The sequence below is a fragment of the Mytilus edulis genome, chromosome 9, assembly GCF_963676685.1.
Source record: "Mytilus edulis chromosome 9, xbMytEdul2.2, whole genome shotgun sequence".
NCBI classification, from domain to species: domain Eukaryota; kingdom Metazoa; phylum Mollusca; class Bivalvia; order Mytilida; family Mytilidae; genus Mytilus; species Mytilus edulis.
In genome coordinates, this window is record NC_092352.1 from 83,434,924 (window position 1) to 83,450,639 (window position 15,716).

At 31.8% G+C, this 15,716-nt stretch overlaps 1 protein-coding gene across 5 annotated transcripts in view; it reads right to left on the minus strand.

Annotated features, from left to right (window-relative positions):
* Positions 1–1,596: 1,596 nt before the first annotated feature.
* Positions 1,597–15,716, minus strand: part of LOC139489206 (uncharacterized) — a 45,030-nt gene continuing 30,910 nt past the window's right edge. For all 5 annotated transcript variants that reach the window (XM_071275405.1, XM_071275406.1, XM_071275402.1 and 2 more), the window contains one exon: positions 1,597–6,013. In XM_071275405.1, the coding sequence (XP_071131506.1) occupies positions 4,905–6,013 (1,109 nt within the window). In that variant the 3' untranslated portion in view covers positions 1,597–4,904. The remainder of the gene's footprint in view (positions 6,014–15,716) is intronic.

The window sequence follows — 15,716 nt, forward strand, 5'->3', positions numbered from 1 at the left end:
CAACAACGGTTTGTTTGATTCATCTGAAAATTTCAGGGCTGATAGATCTTGACCTAATGAACATTTTTACCCCATGTCAGATTTGCTCTAAATGCTTTCGTTTTTGAGATATACGCCAAAAACTGCATTTGACCCCTATGTTCTATTTTAAGTAACGGCGGCCATGTTTTTTGACGGATCAAAAATCGAAGCGCACATTTTGTGCAGGATATACTAAGGAACAATCATGTTAAGTTTCATTCAAATCCATTCAGTAGTTTCAGAGGAGAAGATGTTTGAAAAATTGTTAACGACGACAGACGACGACGACGACGACGACGACGACGACGTCGACGACGACGGACGCCAAGTGATGAGAAAAGCTCACATGGCCTTTTAGGCCAGGTGAGCTAACAATACTACAGATGACAATCCCTAAGAAAAAGACTATGTATCAAAATATTCTATAAAAATACCATCACTAAAGCTATCCGCCTGCGAAAAAAGCCACCAGACGGTTAAAATTATATGAAACATGATGCATGAATGTCTGGAGAATTGACTAGAATATTTCATAAATACAATTATGACATATAAAGGTGTCATTATGTACAAATAAAATCACAGTTACAAATTACTACAAAGATTCTGTTACAGAAATCAATAGTATAATCTGCCACAGAATGACACACTAGGGATTGTACAACCATACTCAAGTCATAAACAATAAAAACACAAAGCTGACACTGCATTCTTTTTTTACCATTATTTGGAGGATAAATGCAAAAAATGTTCTTTTATATCTAATATCATAATTTTATTATTTATCATATTTGAAATAGTGTTGTTAAAAGCTTTTACCATTTTCTTTTTTCTTATAATTTGAAGAATAGATTGTACAAAATTTCCTTATAGATGCAAAAAACTTTTATATCTAAATCATCATTTTATTTTTTATCGTATTTGATATTATTGTTGATAATGATGAACAAGCAATAGTAAAAGCTTTTACGATATGCTATTAATCTTACATTATTTGAAGAATAGATGTACAAATCCTTGATGTTAAAAATGGTTAACTAGTACTTTCTATAATGTAATAGAATTTTTACTGTAACATATTTGACAAGTTACTTTGTTTATTTTGTGTTTCATCAATTTGGATTTTTTTGGGATAACACAAATTTGTTGACTCTGAGTAAGTTATGGATGTCCCTTGGCTGGAAAAGACTATAAAAAAAAAGACTGTTAGACTTCAGACAAATATTGAATAAGTTAAAGTCTAGATTTTCACAACCTAAACCTGTCCCCAACTGTGTAAAAAATCTATTAAAAACCCTATAGCAGATAGTGTTTACACACACTTATCATAGTTATTATAAAAAAATAAACATAAAAATAATTATGTTCCCAAATCCTACATAGAAATAATAATTATTGAATTTATAAGCTTCTACTATTTGGCTGTAATACATTTGTTGCATGAATAACATATCAAATACATTTTGCAGTGCTATTTTATACAGATTTCCTTGTGCTATTTATAGATTTTTAGCTGTCAGATGACATTTGTCATATATCAAAAGCTAATTACAAGACACATATAAATGTATACTGATTAGTAAGCTGACAACATAAAGTTTATATTTTTTTTATAGTATTACATTTTTGATAATATACATGTTTTTTTACTGCACCAATGTCATTAGAATCTGCTATACATGGGAATTCAAAAAAGACTGCAATGGCTGAGACTTTTTGTAATTAATGAATTTTATTTTGAACCACCATGACCACTAAGATCTTAGCATGCATACTTATGCATTTGGTTTTTCACTGTTAAAATTAATTGTAATTGTAAAACCTTGAAAATCTGTCACATGGGAGATAATTCTTAAAAGATCAACACACTTTTTCAAATATTTCGCTTTGAAAAGGGAAGGTGTTTAAAAATTGTCACTTATTAAAAAGTTGATGTACATGCAGTTGTAAACTTGAATAAGACAGGAGCTCAACAATCAAAATTCCATAATTTATGAATTTAATGACCCATTATATATTTTGAACAAAAATGTATATAGCACTTGGTGATTTGATATGATTCTGTAAAAGTGATTTCTCTTTCAAACAATACAGGTACATCTTATATATACTGTGGATTCATTAATTTCAATGGCTTTCAATTTTCATTGATTGATAAAACATAATTTTTATAGATACATTATTTCATGGTCTTGACAACTTCTGCATGAAATGAAACCAATCAGAATTCTGTATTTTGTTGAATTTAATCAATCAGAATTCTGTATTTTGTTGAAATTAACCAATCAGAATTCTGTATTTTTTGGAAATTATCCTATCAGAGTTATGTATCTTGTTGAACTTAACCAATCAGAATTCTATATTTTGTTGAACTTAATAAACCAGAGCTCTTTATTTTGTTGAACTTATAACCAATCAGAATTCTGTATTTTTTGGAAATTATCCTATCAGAGTTCTGTATCTTGTTGAACTTAACCAATCAGAATTCTATATTTTGTTGAACTAAATAAACCAGAGCTTTTTATTTTGTTAAACTTATAACCAATCAGAATTCTGTATTTTAATGAACTTTGTTACCAGTCAGAATTCTGTATTTTTTCAACTCAATAACCTTATTTATCCTCTGGAAATTCATGAAAATCATTAATGAGAACCAAAAGCAATAAATGAATCTACAGTAATATATATATATATATAAGTATGTTGATTTATGCACAAAATGATCAGAAAGTTAAATTCAGGTGAATTGCAATCAACATGCAAAATTAATTACAAGTCATTTGCAAATTCAGAATGTTAAATTTAGACCGTTTCAATATTTTATCTGAACAATCATACAAAATTCTTGTTTATATAAGATGAATACTTTCAATATTGCAAGAAGATTGTTAAGTTATGCACCAAACAATATTGCATCACTTATCAGTCAAACTCATAAATGTTTAACAATAACTTACAAGTCCCAACAAAAGAAAATTAAATCTGATATTGAATGTGCAAATGCTAGGATAACGATAAAGAGAATGATGAAATTGTAAGATTTAAAACTATAAAATCAACTTTAATAGTCAAATAAAGATCATTTCGATAACCAGTTCTGCACTTTTTAAGATGAACAAAAAATAACAATATTCCTTTAAAATTTCATTTTTCTCTTCAATATGTCCTTTTAAAATTTTTTTGTCATTTGTCAAAAATGAAAATGAAGGTAAACTGTAAAATCAAATGAATTTAAAGTTACTGTTCAAACTTTTACATTTTATCCTTAAAAATTAGACAACAAAACAACATTCAAACAGCTTATATCACATCAGTTTGGCTTTCATTCTAAAATTTACAATCATTTAACATATTTAACAATAGAACAAACACAAAAGAAACATATTTCAGTTTCCCAAATTTTGATCAAAGCACTAACAGCACTGTGGGCCTAGCACACTATTACACAACAGAGACAGCACCTGCAGGTAGCACAAATAGCATAAAACATTACTTTTAGCATATACCATTCACACATAATAAATATGAATATCATACATATAAATATACATTATACTTAACAAACAATCAATATATGCTTTACACAATATTCTTTTATATTATCATCCGAGTCTAAAGTATGTATAAATTATTTTCTTGCAAATCGCAGGGATTTGTATAGTAAGATGGTGCTTAGTCATTTCCATTTTTTATTTATCCATGGCTATGTTCCTACATGTTGAATCTTTCATGTATTGAAACCAATTTTCTCATATAGAAAAGATGTTTGTAATTTAGATCATTTATCGTAACTGATCATAAAATTGAATTAGAATTGAAACATTTTCAAGAGAACTTGTTATCACATCAATAGTTTTTGCTGTATACATATAAGTGACATCACATAGATACCATGTACATAGCAGTCACACTTTTGCTTATCACATTTCACACATGTAATCTAATACAATAAGGATCACAGCTTACATGACTAGTCAGATTGAAGACTTTAAAAAGGGGCTAAAATAACCTGGCCCCATGTATGGTGTGGTCACACTAAGAATAAAACCTAATCCAAAAAATTTAGTCTGACCACCAGAGCTTTTTCTACTCTAAACAGGAATGTAAATCCTTATGATATAAAAGTGTCAGAAAAAAATTTTCAGCTTTTTCTAGTAAAAATAGCCAAAGGTGTCAATGAAAAGTAAATTACTAAAATATTCTAAGTTAAACAATTTATTTTTTCAATCTTTTCCTTTTTTTTGTGAAATAATTAAATTATGATCAAGTTATTTCATTTTCAACTGGCAATATTTAACATATCATAATTACAATAGCAATATATTTTGCCTTTTTATTGAATAATTTTTCCTGTTATCTGTTTTATCCCGAATAAACTAATAACAGGGGAAAAAAACAGGTCATGAATCAATAATATGAACATTAATAAATGTTATAAAGTAAATCTTTCCTTATTAGTATAAACAACTATATATTTTGATTGTCAAATCTTCCTGCTTAATATTACTGGTTGGTTAAATTTCAAATACAAACCAATTATAACATTTCACAAAATAATTGTGTGTCAGTGAAATTTTATAATTATTCAAACCAACTACCATATTTCACAAAATAATTTGTTAATTTGTACTTTTGGGTGACAGAAATGTTTTTAAATATGCAGATACAGTATATTTTGTATAATTTCTAACCAGTACTGGGACCAGTGATTACTTTTTTTTTTCTTACTGAGCTACTGGCCAAAGTGACCTCAAATGAATTTATACTGGCCACGGTGACCTTAAATGAATTTATACTGGCCAAAGTGACCTCGTATGAATTTATACTGGCCATAGCCATGATTATATAAATGCCCCAATTTTGAAAAAACAATATAAACTAGTCTATGCAAATTCTGGCTGAAACTGAAGGTACTGAATCAGTCTGGTTGGTAGGGGTAACCTCTGTATAATATCAGGGTACTGGAACTGTTGTAATATCCGGATACGACATCGGTTCTGTAGACTGCCAGCAGTCGGTAGTTTGTAAATCTGTAAATGGTCGTACTGTGTTTCTTTGTCATTTAAAACTATTGCCATTCGACTTCCACAGTTTGAAAATATTGGCAGGTAATTGACAGGACAAGAATGTATTGCACAGATGAAGCGATTGTATTGGATACAATGAAGTGTTTGTGTTGTGTCAGCATTAAATATATAAACGCAAACATCAACTGGCTGCATGCGACGTGCCCTTTTTTCACGACAACAACAACCTGCTCCACTGGAAACCATAATGGCAAAGATTAGGTAGCCATCTTTGGCAAAGAATATATCTTTTAAATGTGGATTTAGACTAGAATGCATATCGTCAACTCGTGGATTTGTACGGAGCACCGACCACGAATCCAACTGCACCAAACTTAAACTGTTATCCTCTCCTCGTAGAAAACTTGTGGCAGCTATTCTAGATGAACTGAATCTTGGATCAAATGCAAATAAACTATGATGAAATGGCAGAGTAACCTCCCTTATCAACTCTCTCTTCTTGAGACAAAATAACTGGAAGACAAATGCACTGTTATTGTCTGATTTTATGCTTGGAATTTTAATCAGGCACACAGTTCCATCAGGACTTATCTCTCCACGCAAGGCCTCATTCACAAATTCAACATTCTTTTTACCAAAGACACCTAGGAATTTGTTTGTCTCCAAGTCAATAACACCAAATTGTGTCATCATGTTTCTGACTAGATGAAGAACGACTGTTGACTCATGATAGCATAAAACACTTTTGACATGAAAGTTTTGAATGGATGAGAGTTGGGCAGGAATATGATTGTACTCAAAATGTTCCGCCATCTTGGTGAACTTGTTGCGTCTACGGAAACTAAACAGTGAATGAGATTTGTTAAGATTGATGATACCCTGGCGGCTAATACAAAATGTAGGACTACAGTCTTTGAACACAACTCCATTGCATGACATTGTGGTCTCTGAAAATCCAGCAGCCTCTGAAACAGAAAGATATTCACTAAATTAAATTGAAAAAAAAATGTGCACACATACCCTTCCGGAGCACCTGAGATCACCCCTAGTTTTTTGGTGGGGTTTGTGTTGTTTATTCTTTAGTTTTCTATGTTGTGTCGTGTGTGCTGTTGTTTGTTTGACTTTTTCATTTTTAGCGATGGCGTTGTCAGTTTGTTTTAGATTTATGAGTTTGACTGTCCCTTTGGTATCTTTCATCCCTCTTTTAAATTGTACAATCTGTTATGTCTGGTTTAATACAACAAAACTGTGGAACAGAAAAATGTATACTGTTTAAATTGGAAAACATGTGTGTACACATAGAAATGTGCAAAGTGTTATTGGCTGAAAAAAGATACTTTTATTAGCTAAATAGTTTCTGAAAAAGAACAATAATATCTGCAGACAACACATAGTTTAAATGCAAAACAAGTGAGGACACATAGCAATGTAAAGCGAAGTACAACTTAACTATAAGTCTCCAATAGCTTCTGAAACATATATAATAATGCCTGTGAATTTCCCTGCTTCTATATGTAACTGTTGACTATTTAAGCTTAGTTTAATAAGTAGTTTCTTCCTATAATGCTATATATACATGTATTTACAAAATTGTTTTAACAATTCCATGTGTCAAACTATCCTGTGAACTTAAGGTGATACCCAACACTTTCATTAATTTGGCTCGTTTAATTTTCATAAAATTTTGTCAAAGTATTAACTTTGAGACTAAATAAAAATATGAACCAACCGTTTTGTCAGAAAAATTACACTGGTTATATAGCAATTTGACAAACACCAATTTTGATCATTGAGAAGCTTAATATTCCTTTTACAACACGCTGTAATTAAAACGTTTAGCTGACTTTACAGAGTTATCTCCCTGTAGTGTTAGGTACCACCTTAATACTGTTTGGAGGACAGACTATTGTTGTTCCTTTTCCAGTCAGATAAAACCCAAGAAATGTTGAAATTTAGATTCTTGAAGTTTTGACAGACCTCACTTGTGTATTTTTATTGTCTAAGCTAACCAGCAATCAATCAACCAAATCTTTTTTTTTAGAAAACAAAACAGTTTTATATACTTTAAACTGTTAGGAAATTTTTATTTTAACAGTTGGAACATGTTCAGTATATAGCCTTTAGATATTTAGTTAAACATATATAGTATTTCCTGTAAAATGTGAAAATTTCATAAAGATAAATGATTTTAATTAAAGCAAGTAGGTCATGGCAACAATCTGTTATCTTTATGAAATTTCTAAATAAAAATACAACATATTTATGCAAATGACACAATCCATATGCAAATGCCTCCTGGTAATCGTCTTTTGCATGACAAGTATGACAAAAAAAGTTATAAAGTAATTTTAACTTTTTTTAGAAACACAATTTATTAATAGAAGGTCAACCAATTAATCAGAAAAACCTAGTTAACTGGACACTTGTGTATTAGTTTAGTTTTTTCAGAACTATATGTTTTGTTATAATCATACAAGCAGTCTTACCGTAATTTATCAATAATTTTATATGGAATTAATACAGAAGGTAAATCAAGATAACTCAAATAAATCACAAAAAGAATTGTTATCAAAAGTTGGCTTGTTGACTGATGATGATCTTACTGTATTCCTGTCATTTCTGGTATTTCATAATTGGACACTTTTCTTATCCTTTCATTATTTCTTTCTTCTCTTTTCTTTTTTCCCCTTTTATGCAATTATGCCAATTCTTTGACAGTTTTCATTTTCGGTTGGTCCCCTTGTGCATGGCCTTGCTCAGTTTTGATAACCAGTTTTGATCCTACCGTAACCATCACTCTTATTTGAAACTTCAGAAGTTTGTTTTGGTCCTGTTAAAGGTCAACTATTCACGCTAGCCATAATCTTTTTTAATGTCTTGCTTTTGTGTTTTCTTTTTGAAATATTGGCTGTCCCTCGTACAGTTTTGCATAAATATTTTTCTACTTTTCAATTTCTAAGAACGTTATCCTAAATTAAACAGTATTCCTATAGTTGTTAATGTCTCTGTCATTTTGGTCTCTTGTGGACAGTTGTCTCATTGGCAATCATACCACGTACATCTTTTTTTTTATAGTATAACTTTATAAAACCATCATTTCATCCTTCAGATCCGTCAAAAACAAACCTCTCACGATTATAAATCACAGCTCAAAATAAAAGTTGCATTTGAAGAGAAGTGAATGTAATTTATCATGATAGATTTGTACTTCAGGTCCCTATCACAAATCACTTCACATATTTGAAGTATGAATGATAGACTCTTGACAACAAAATACAATTATCATTGATCTAATATCACACAGATGGTTGTCATTGTAAAATTTATAGTTCCATTGTTTTCTCATTGATTTTTATGACAATTTGAGAGAATAATATTGCTTCCTTAAAAATTCAAATTTATAGACATTTAAATGAAAACTATTGTCACATAAATATATTATCCTTAATGTGTCCAATTTATCTAACGGAACCTTCAGAAACTTCATACATGTGTGTATTACCAACTTTCAGTAACTTTATACATATGTGCAAAACCAACTTCCAGTAACTTTATAAACATGTGTATAACCAGCTTCCAGTAACTTAATTTATACTTTTGTGCAAAACCAATGTTCAGTAACTCAATTTATACATGTGAGCAAGACAAAATTTCAGTAACTTATTTTTATACATGTGTGCAACATTATAAATGTATACATGATAGCAAAACAACATTTCAGTTACTTAATTAATACATGTGACACGATGATGTGTGCATAATCAACTTTTGGTAACTTAATTTATAAATGTGTACAAAACCAAATTCAGTAAGTTAATGTTAACATCTGTACAAAACCAACTTCCAGTATCTTTATACACATTTATAAAACCAACTTTCAGTAACTTTATAAAATTGTTTCTGCTTTAAATGCTGAATATAACTGATTACATCCGCCTTAATTTCTAATTAACATTAATTTCCATTGATTATAATTTTGAGTTCAAATTGAAAGTATGGATTGTATTTGATCATGTTCAGTTTGTACTTCAATCATTCATCTCAAAACACTTCATGTTTGTTGAGTATGTCGGATGGATGTCTCCCAATAAATAAATTCAGTTAGCATTGATCTTTAATCACTGATGTTGTCACTATCAAAAATTATTTTGTATTGTATTCAAATTGATTTTGATGACAATATTTCAGAGAAAAATAATTGCATTCATTATATATTAAAGGCACAATTTCCTTGTACTGTTTTAAAGCCTTGAACTTGCAGTGAGGTGACAGTTGAAGACCTCAATCATTATGTCTTTAAGATGAAGAGCAGACAGAACATATATTAATAAAACAGCAAAATTTTTATTTTGGATGTAACGCGTCTTCTGATTGGCTGATGTTGTGTTTATCAACTCATAGACATAATTTTGTCATGTGACCGTGAAGTCATCAACGTTATTTCATGATTTACTCCGGTTTGAAATGGAATTTAGAATTAAATTATAAGAACTGACTGTAATATTTATTCTGTCTATTCGAAATAACATAAAAAATGTGGTGCACACTTTAAAATAACCCTCTACGTGGGTTATTCAGTGTGCACCACATTTTTTATATAATTTCTTTATGGACAGAAAAAATATTACAGATATTCCTTAAATAAAAGAGCTGTTCCTTTGCTTATGTGTTGTCTTATTTTGCTGTGCATGTTGTCATTGGTGGATACCCCATATCTTTTTTGCTGTGCATGTGTCATGGATGGATACCCCATATCTTTTTTGCTGTGCATGTATCATGGATGGATACCCCATATCTTTTTTGATGTGCATGTGTCAGGGATGGATACCCCATGTCTTTTTTGCTGTACATGTTTCATGGATGGATACTCCATGTCTTTTTAGCTGTGCATGTATCATGGATGGATACCCCATATCTTTCTTGCTGTGCATGTATCATGGATGGATACCCCATATCTTTTTTGCTGTGTATGTATCATGGATGGATACCCCATGTCTTATTTGCTGTGCATGTGTCATGATTGGATACCCCATATCTTTTTTGCTGTGTATGTATCATGGATGGATACCCCCTATCTTTTTTGCTGTGCATGTGTCATGGATGGATACCCCATATCTTTTTTGCTGTGCATGTATCATGGATGGATACCCCATATCTTTTTTGATGTGCATGTGTCAGGGATGGATACCCCATGTCTTTTTTGCTGTACATGTTTCATGGATGGATACTCCATGTCTTTTTTGCTGTACATGTTTCATGGATGGATACCCCATGTCTTTTTTGCTGTGCATGTGTCATGGATGGATACCCCATATCTTTTTTGCTGTGTATGTATCATGGATGGATACCCCCTATCTTTTTTGCTGTGCATGTGTCATGGATGGATACCCCATATCTTTTTTGCTGTGCATGTGTCATGGATGGATACCCCATATCTTTTTTACTGTGTATGTATCATGGATGGATACCCCATATCTTTTTTGCTGTGTATGTGTCAAGGATGGATACCCCACATCTTTTTTGCTGTATATGTATCATGGATGGATACCCCCTATCTTTTTTGCTGTGCATGTGTCATGGATGGATAACCCATATCTTTTTTGCTGTGTATGTGTCATGGAGTGATACCCCATATCTTTTTTGCTGTGCATGTGTCATTGATGGATACCCCATATCTTTTTTGCTGTGCATGTATCATGGATGGATACCCCATATCTTTCTTGCTGTGCATGTGTCATTGATGAATACCCCATATCTTTCTTGCTGTGCATGTATCATGGATGGATACCCCATATCTTTTTTGCTGTGCATGTGTCATGGATGAATATCCCATATCTTTTTTGCTGTGCATGTATCATGGATGGATACCCCATATCTTTTTTGCTGTGTATGTATCATGGATGGATACCCCACATCTTTTTTGCTGTGCATGTGTCATGGATGGATACCCCATATCTTTTTTGCTGTGTATGTATCATGGATGGATACCCCATATCTTTTTTGCTGTGTATGTGTCATTGATGGATACCCCACATCTTTTTTGCTGTGCATGTGTCATGGATGGATACCCCACATCTTTTTTGCTGTGCATGTGTCATGGATGGATACCCCATATCTTTTTTGCTGTGTATGTATCATGGATGGATACCCCACATCTTTTTTGCTGTGTATGTGTCATTGATGGATACCCCATATCTTTTTTGCTGTGTATATGACAAGGATGGATACCCCATATCTTTTTTGCTGTGTATGTATCATGGATGGATACCCCATATCTTTTTTGCTGTGCATGTATCATGGATGGATACCCCATATCTTTTTTGCTGTGTATGTATCATGGATGGATACCCCACATCTTTTTTGCTGTGTATGTGTCATTGATGGATACCCCATATCTTTTTTGCTGTGTATGTGACAAGGATGGATACCCCATATCTTTTTTGCTGTGTATGTATCATGGATGGATACCCCATATCTTTTTTGCTGTGCATGTGTCATGGATAGATACCCCATATCTTTTTTGCTGTGTATGTGTCATGGATGGATACCCCATATCTTTTTTGCTGTGCATGTGTCATGGATGAATACCCCATGTCTTTTTTGCTGTGTATGTGTCATGGATGGATACCCCATATCTTTTTTGCTGTGCATGTGTCATGGAAGGATACCCCATATCTTTTTTGCTGTGTATGTGTCATGGATGGATACCCCATATCTTTTTTGCTGTGCATGTGTCATGGAAGGATACCCCATATCTTTTTTGCTGTGTATGTGTCATGGATGGATACCCCATATCTTTTTTGCTGTGCATGTGTCATGGATGGATACCCCATGTCTTTTTTGCTGTGTATGTGTCATGGATGGATACCCCATATCTTTTTTGCTGTGCATGTATCATGGATGGATACCCCATATCTTTTATCTTCTACTATCTTAAGTTTTAGCAAAGCTGTAATACCATAAAAACTCCAAGCTGACTTCCATTATACATTAACAAGACAAAATAAGCCAACATCAGCTTCCTTTATATCCCATAATAGGTTGTAATTAGTGAGCCGATGTAAAGAATTAGTAAAAGTCGATAAATACTATTGTAAGATCAAACCTTTTCTTGTTTCTTCTATTGATAAGTAAATATTATTTTGATCAATACTTATTGGCATTAGGAAGTATTATTGTTTTATCTCTGTTTTACAACATTTAATTACAGGAAATTGCTTATTAAGTGCACATGTTCTTTCTGAATTTCTTTTTTAAGTGCATGACATAATTATTATTATAAAAATCGGTCACAAACCTTAGCCTTCAACGACTAATGTTTCATTTTGAATTAAAATCGGTCAATTTTTTTTGCCATAAACATTTTTTTACATTCAGTATATTGCATTAAGAAACAATTAAGGTAGTTATTTATAGTTAATATTGCATATTCTAATTGCACAGTGGAGATTTGTGTGTAAATGGAACAAATGCTCAACAGTCCCATTTCTAAGCGGGAGATAAAATCAAATAAGACCCTCATGACTTACTTTATTAAAGATTTAATAAACAGTTTCCAAGATACAAAACATATATATAAAAGCACTCAAGATGCTAGTTTGTAAATCCCATTTGTTATCATTTGTGTTTATAATGTACAAGATAAAATTGAGAAAGGAAATGGGGAATGTGTCAAAGGGACAACAACCTGACCATATAGCAGACAACAGCCGAAGTCCACCAATGGGTCTTCAATGTAGCGAGAAATTCCAACACCCATAGGTGTCCTTCAGCTGGCCCCTAAAAATATGTATACTAGTACAGTGATAATGGATGTCATACTAAACTCCGAATTATACACAAGAAACTAAAATTAAAAATCATACAAGACTAACAAAGGCCAGAGGCGCCTGACTTGGGACAGGCGCAAAATTGCGGCGGGGGTTAAACATGTTTATGAGATCTCAACCCTTCCCCTATACCTCTAGCCAATGTAGAAAAGTAAAGGCATAACAATACGCACATTAAAATTCAGTTCAAGAGAAGTCCGAGTCCGATGTCAAAAGATGTAACAAAAGAAAATAAATAAAATGACAATAATACATAAGTAACAACAGACCACTAGCAGTTAACTGACATGCCAGCTCCAGACCTCAATTAAACTGATTGAAAGATTATGTCTAATCATCATATGAATATCAGGCACAATCCCTCCCGTTAGATGTATTTCCAATGAATTATAAAATATCATTTTTAATGGCACAACAATCCAAAAAGACATACCCAAAACAAAAACAAAAAAACTGTAATTTGGTTCAAACCACAATCTTCAACAAAAGACATGCATCCGTTACTTCCCATAATTAACACCAAATTCTCCATAAAACAAAACCCAAAAATATATAGATATAATGTACTGCAAATTCAGAAATAATTGCTGAATTTATTGTTGCAATTTTTGAAAAATGGAAAAAATGTGAGATTTCTGGGAAATTTACTTACAGATACATGTATCAGACATAAAATTATAAGTTCTAATTATTACTCAAAAAGATGCATATTTACATTTAAAAAAAACTCACACCATTTTTAAATTAACAGTAAGACAAGAGTGCACACAATGAAATGTCTTGCCTTCTTTACTTATCATTGATATTATATTGATTAAGTCCTTAATATAAAGCTATACTACAACTATATAATTACATTAGATGTATGTTTCATTATAATACTTTATTCTGATTGGCTAACTGCACAACACGTGTTATTCGGTAAGCAGTTGCAATGCTCAATACAACTTTTCATTCATGATAACATGTGGTCCAACAATAAAGTGCACAGGTGAATTAAATAAAAAAATATATAAAATTCGTGTTTTCATGATCATAGCTAAAAAATGTAATTATAAGTATTGAATGCTTCTTTTTGTAATTTTATAGGGTTGTAAAAGCGTTGACCGTGCGCACATTTTTAAAATGAAGCCCTTCTGCGCTTCATACAAAATGTACTTCGGTCAATGCTTTTACACCCCAATAAATTTACAAAAAGAAGCATTCAATTCTTAACACATAAACTAAAAATTTCTTAAGGTGTCCGCGGAACCCACTGTCTCGCCTACTCTTTCTTTTAATTGCAGACTCAACAAAAATGAGGAAATAAATCATTGTAAGAAGCTTCTGTCCAAGTTTGGTAAAAATCCAGGTTAGTTTATGAATCTAATAAATGTTTAAAAACTTTAACTGCAGACTGAATGTAATGTTAACAGGAAGAAAACCAAAATTCCTTTTAGATACTAACTTTTGATCATAAACAAGGATCTGTCCAAGTTTGGTACAAATCAAAAATAGTACAAAATGTATAAGAAAGTTATTAAAATTTTAAAAAGTTTAACCACAGAGTGAATGTGTTATTTCGCAGAAAATCTAAGTCAATTTAAAAGTTAAATACGAAAACATGGGATTTATTTTTTTTTACAAAATTTCCTTCTAGATACTAACTTTTGATCATAAACAAGCTTCTGTCCAAGTTTGGTACAAATCAAAAATAGTTTAAGAAAGTTATTAAAATTTTAAAAAGTTTAACCACAGAGTGAATGTGTTATTTCCTGGCAGAAAATCTAAGTCCATTTAAAAGTAAAAAACGGAAAAATGGATAAACTTTAACCACAGAGTGAATATTTGTGGACGCTGCCTACGACGCCGAAATGTAGGATTGCTTAGTCTCTTTATCAACTAAAGTCTTAGGCTCGACAAAAATGATCTAAGAAAATGAGGTTAGGGTCATATAAACCAAACAAGAAATAGATGTACACCTTACAATCATCCAATGCACTAAATATAGTTGACCTAATGCTTATTAAGTTTCTAAGAAACAGACTTAACCAAGAAAACTAAGCATTGACCAATGAACCATGAAAATAAGGTCAAGGTCGGATGAACCAAGACTGGCAGACATGTACAGCTTACAATACTTCCATACAACAAATATAGTTGACCTTTTGCTTATAGTTTAAGAAAAACAGTCCAAAACACAAAAACTTAACACTGAGCAATGAACCGTGAAAATGAGGTCAAGTTCAAATAAAACCTGTAAACTGTGAAAAAGAGGTCCAGTTCAAATAAAACCTGCGAGACTAACATGCACATCATAAAATATTTCCATACACCAAATATAGTTGACCCATTGCATATATAGTATTAGAAAAAAAGACCAAATATCAAAAACTTAATTTTGACCACTGAACCATGAAAATGGGGTCTAGGTCAGATGATAATTGCCAGTTGGACATGTACACCTTACAATCATTCCATACACCAAATATGCTAGACCTATTGCTTATAGTATCTGAGATATGGACTTGACCATCAAAACATAACCTTGTTCACTGATCCATGAAATGAGGTCTTATTCAAGTGAAAACTGACTGACGGGCATGAGGACCTTGCAAGGTATACACATACCAAATATCAAATATAGTTATCCTATAACTCATAATTAAAGAGAAATTAACATTACAAAAAATTACAACTTTTTTTTCAAGTAGTCACTGAACCATGAAAATGAGGTCAAGGACAATGGACATGTGACGGACGGAAACTTCATAACATAAAGCATGTATATACAAAGTATGAAGCATCTAGGTCTTCCACCTTCTAAAATATAAAGCTTTTAAGAAGTGAGTTAAAACCC